The 5070-nt window shown below is 46.2% G+C and overlaps 1 protein-coding gene across 1 annotated transcript; it reads right to left on the bottom strand.

Annotated features, from left to right (window-relative positions):
* Positions 1-33: 33 nt before the first annotated feature.
* LOC129572642 (uncharacterized) lies at positions 34-4968 on the bottom strand (the record flags this gene model as incomplete). Its single annotated transcript, XM_055452653.1, has 1 exon — positions 34-4968. A coding segment is annotated over exon 1 (4935 nt), but the record flags the coding sequence as incomplete, so codon positions are not given.
* Positions 4969-5070: the final 102 nt, after the last annotated feature.

Below are 5070 nucleotides of genomic sequence, written 5' to 3'. Positions count from 1 at the left end.
CATCTGTTGAGGCGTTTGTGATAAAGCATCAACCATCGATTCCATAACTTGCTGCATGTATGCACCGATTCGAATTGCTGACATTGGTGTGACTACTTGCACAGTCAAGCACAAAGCATCGTCGTTATCATCCAGCGAGATTGTTAATGGGTAATTAGTTCGACCTTCACTGCCTAGAAGAGTTACTCCTTGAAGTGACGCATTGACTTCTTCGGTCTGTTGACTATGACGATAGTTCAGTAATGTGCTGAATAATTGAATGCCAACTGGAACTCTGCTGCAGCGTTGAACCAATGCAAGTGGTGCATGTTCATGGGCTAACAACGCACTCAACCGAGCATGACTATCGCGAACCGCGGTCTCGACGTTGGTGTCCATAAGATCTATTCGTATTGGGAGCGTGTTAATCGTCGGTCCCATAACATTGTCGTTTTCTTTTCCCTGTGAACGGCCAAGTAACACGGTGCCAAAAACTACCGTTTCGCGTCCACTAGTTCGCGAAAGTACTTGTGCCCAAGCTAAATGACAAATACTAGCCAAATTGACCTGAAGATTCCGTGCATGCGCTCGTAACTGATCATTAAGTACCTGTGACATCTTCAGATATGCTTCATTGATTTCATTTTCATCCAGATCAACCTCTCTCAAACCGAATGGCAAGGTTGGCTCGTCAATATCACCGAGCATTTCACTGAAGAATCGAGTATGCTCGGCTGGTTTAACTCCCAGCAGGGAGTGAGCCACAACATTACGGAATGAAGTTGGTGTTGTTAACTGTTCAATCTTCCCGTCAATGATAGCGTGAACTTCCACCTGCAGCCTCTCCAGTGTTAAGTGATCAATAATTAAGTGGTGCATCAGTTGTATTGCCACCCAGCTCCCTTCAGACGTTCGTGCGGCAAATAAACGCAATAGCGGTGCCTGTGTCAATTCGAACCGGTAGTGACGCGGATCAAAGCGGCGGCTCAAGTGCTCCAATACCGGTTCACTGGTATCATCCAATGTAACCTCGTTGGGTAACGAAGGAACCTTACGCAAAATGATCTGCGCCGGCTCACTGAGACCTTCCCAGATGAAGATGGTACGAAGGATATCGTGTCTCTCTATTGTCTTTTGCAGAGCATTTGCATAACGTTCAAGTGCCGTACGGTCAGTAAATTGCATACGCATTCCCATCAAGTATGGGTCGCCCTCTTCGCACCTCAGATGATGGAAGAACATACCCTGTTGCAAAGGCGCCAATCCATAAATATCTCGGATATTAGTTACTCCACCAGGTACCTGTGCAATAATTGCATCAATCTCTGCCTGAGAAAGAGTGATGAGCGGTAACATTTCTGGAGTAATAGACATGCAATCTGAAGTAATGAGATTAGGTGGAATAGTAACTGCTTCATAACAGGCAAGCTTCGTAGCCAAAATGGCCAGAGTTGGAGAATTATACACTTCTCGTACGGTGGTGTCTAGACCGAGCTGTCTCAACTGTATCAAAAGTCGTACGACCAATAACGAGTGGCCTCCCAGCGCAAAGAAATTGTCATGACGGCTGATGCGTTCAATGCCAAGCAGACCACGCCATATATCGGCCAGTTTCTCTTCCATTGCACCTTGTGGAGCTTCATACTGTTGCCGAACGAACGCTCCATCATCCGGAGCCGGAAGTGCTCGCCGGTCTAGCTTGCCATTGGGCGTTAGCGGTAGAGACGGCAGACACACATAAGCAACTGGTACCATATATTCAGGCAATAAGCTCGATAGATATGTACGCAAATCCTGTGCTAACGATGAACCCGCGTCGGCCACCACATAAGCTACAAGACGAGCATCTGATCCATTTCCATACATATGTACAACTGCCTCGTCCACCTGAGGGTTTTCGATTAAGTGGGCTTCAATTTCACCAGGCTCAATTCGAAAACCGCGAACTTTTACTTGCTGGTCTATGCGTCCCAGATAAACTAGATTACTATCAGGCAGATATCGTGCTCGATCACCGGTTCGGTACATGCGTGCTTGAGGATTGTCACTGAATGGATTGGGTAGAAAACGTTCTGCGGTAAGTTCAGGTTGATTTAGATAACCACGAGCCACACCAGCACCACCGATATACAATTCTCCCACGGCTCCCAGTGGCACTGGCTCGCCATATGAATCCAGCAAATATACACAAAGATCGGAGAGTGGTCGTCCGACTGTGTGAACATTTTCTTCAGTTTCCAGCCGTTGATAGGTCGCATGAACTGTTGTTTCCGTTGTGCCATACATATTGACCAAGACTGTTTGATTTTCAGCGTACTTTTCATACCATTCTTTTACGATCATTGGATCTAGCTCTTCACCGGCAAATATAATATATCGCAGTCGATTGGTTCGTAAACTCATATTCATCGCTCGCATAAGCATTTTAAACGCCGAGGGCGTTTGATTTAGCACAGTAACACCATTGCCGCAGATCCAATCATGAAATTCGTCCGTTGAACGGTTGATTTCATATGGTACAATCGACAGTTGACTACCATTCGAGAATGCTCCCCATATCTCCCATACCGAAACATCGAAGGAATACGAATGGAATAGACACCATTTGTCTTGTTTATTAAAATCAAATTTTTCGCTTGTAGCCGCAAAGAGTCGTACGACTTGCTGATGTTCAACCATTACTCCTTTCGGTGTTCCTGTTGAACCAGAGGTGTAAATTACATAAGCGAGATGATTTGGAGTTAGTCCAAGACTGGTCACGTCCGGGTTATCGATTGGCAAATCATCAGGCAACGGTTCATCTAAGTCAATCACAGGCACTTTATGGTCTCCAAGTACTTTTCGGCCAGTTGCATCTGTCAACAAAAATATCGGATCAGCATCGTGCAAAGTATTGGTCAGTCGTTGGCTCGGATAGGCTGGGTCGAGTGGTACATATGCAGCGCCAGCTTTCAGAATACCCAGCATTGCTATAATCATTGTTGCACTACGCTCAACGCAAAGTGCGATGCGATCATCGGATTTGACGCCTCGCTCGATCAAGTAATGTGCCAATCGATTGGATTCGGCATTGAGTTCCGCATAGCTCAGAGTCTTTCCTTTGTACTCCACGGCAATTGTTTGTCCATCACGTTCGACCTGTGCTTCAAATATGTGATGAAGACAACATACAGGTGAATAGATAACCATCGTTTGATTCCAAGTGTGCAGCAGTAATGTGCGTTCATCTGGTGGTATTATTATCAATGTTCTTATCATCTGTTGAGGCGTTTGTGATAAAGCATCAACCATCGATTCCATAACTTGCTGCATGTATGCACCGATTCGAATTGCTGACATTGGTGTGACTACTTGCACAGTCAAGCACAAAGCATCGTCGTTATCATCCAGCGAGATTGTTAATGGGTAATTAGTTCGACCTTCACTGCCTAGAAGAGTTACTCCTTGAAGTGACGCATTGACTTCTTCGGTCTGTTGACTATGACGATAGTTCAGTAATGTGCTGAATAATTGAATGCCAACTGGAACTCTGCTGCAGCGTTGAACCAATGCAAGTGGTGCATGTTCATGGGCTAACAACGCACTCAACCGAGCATGACTATCGCGAACCGCGGTCTCGACGTTGGTGTCCATAAGATCTATTCGTATTGGGAGCGTGTTAATCGTCGGTCCCATAACATTGTCGTTTTCTTTTCCCTGTGAACGGCCAAGTAACACGGTGCCAAAAACTACCGTTTCGCGTCCACTAGTTCGCGAAAGTACTTGTGCCCAAGCTAAATGACAAATACTAGCCAAATTGACCTGAAGATTCCGTGCATGCGCTCGTAACTGATCATTAAGTACCTGTGACATCTTCAGATATGCTTCATTGATTTCATTTTCATCCAGATCAACCTCTCTCAAACCGAATGGCAAGGTTGGCTCGTCAATATCACCGAGCATTTCACTGAAGAATCGAGTATGCTCGGCTGGTTTAACTCCCAGCAGGGAGTGAGCCACAACATTACGGAATGAAGTTGGTGTTGTTAACTGTTCAATCTTCCCGTCAATGATAGCGTGAACTTCCACCTGCAGCCTCTCCAGTGTTAAGTGATCAATAATTAAGTGGTGCATCAGTTGTATTGCCACCCAGCTCCCTTCAGACGTTCGTGCGGCAAATAAACGCAATAGCGGTGCCTGTGTCAATTCGAACCGGTAGTGACGCGGATCAAAGCGGCGGCTCAAGTGCTCCAATACCGGTTCACTGGTATCATCCAATGTAACCTCGTTGGGTAACGAAGGAACCTTACGCAAAATGATCTGCGCCGGCTCACTGAGACCTTCCCAGATGAAGATGGTACGAAGGATATCGTGTCTCTCTATTGTCTTTTGCAGAGCATTTGCATAACGTTCAAGTGCCGTACGGTCAGTAAATTGCATACGCATTCCCATCAAGTATGGGTCGCCCTCTTCGCACCTCAGATGATGGAAGAACATACCCTGTTGCAAAGGCGCCAATCCATAAATATCTCGGATATTAGTTACTCCACCAGGTACCTGTGCAATAATTGCATCAATCTCTGCCTGAGAAAGAGTGATGAGCGGTAACATTTCTGGAGTAATAGACATGCAATCTGAAGTAATGAGATTAGGTGGAATAGTAACTGCTTCATAACAGGCAAGCTTCGTAGCCAAAATGGCCAGAGTTGGAGAATTATACACTTCTCGTACGGTGGTGTCTAGACCGAGCTGTCTCAACTGTATCAAAAGTCGTACGACCAATAACGAGTGGCCTCCCAGCGCAAAGAAATTGTCATGACGGCTGATGCGTTCAATGCCAAGCAGACCACGCCATATATCGGCCAGTTTCTCTTCCATTGCACCTTGTGGAGCTTCATACTGTTGCCGAACGAACGCTCCATCATCCGGAGCCGGAAGTGCTCGCCGGTCTAGCTTGCCATTGGGCGTTAGCGGTAGAGACGGCAGACACACATAAGCAACTGGTACCATATATTCAGGCAATAAGCTCGATAGATATGTACGCAAATCCTGTGCTAACGATGAACCCGCGTCGGCCACCACATAAGCTACAAGACGAGCATCTGATCCATT

This window comes from Sitodiplosis mosellana, unplaced genomic scaffold (assembly GCF_009176505.1).
Source record: "Sitodiplosis mosellana isolate CC-2019 unplaced genomic scaffold, AAFC_SMos_1.0 Smas_scaffold_5314, whole genome shotgun sequence".
Lineage (NCBI taxonomy): Eukaryota > Metazoa > Arthropoda > Insecta > Diptera > Cecidomyiidae > Sitodiplosis > Sitodiplosis mosellana.
Note: the sequence above shows the minus strand (reverse complement) of the source record. Positions and strands in the feature narration are given on the sequence as shown.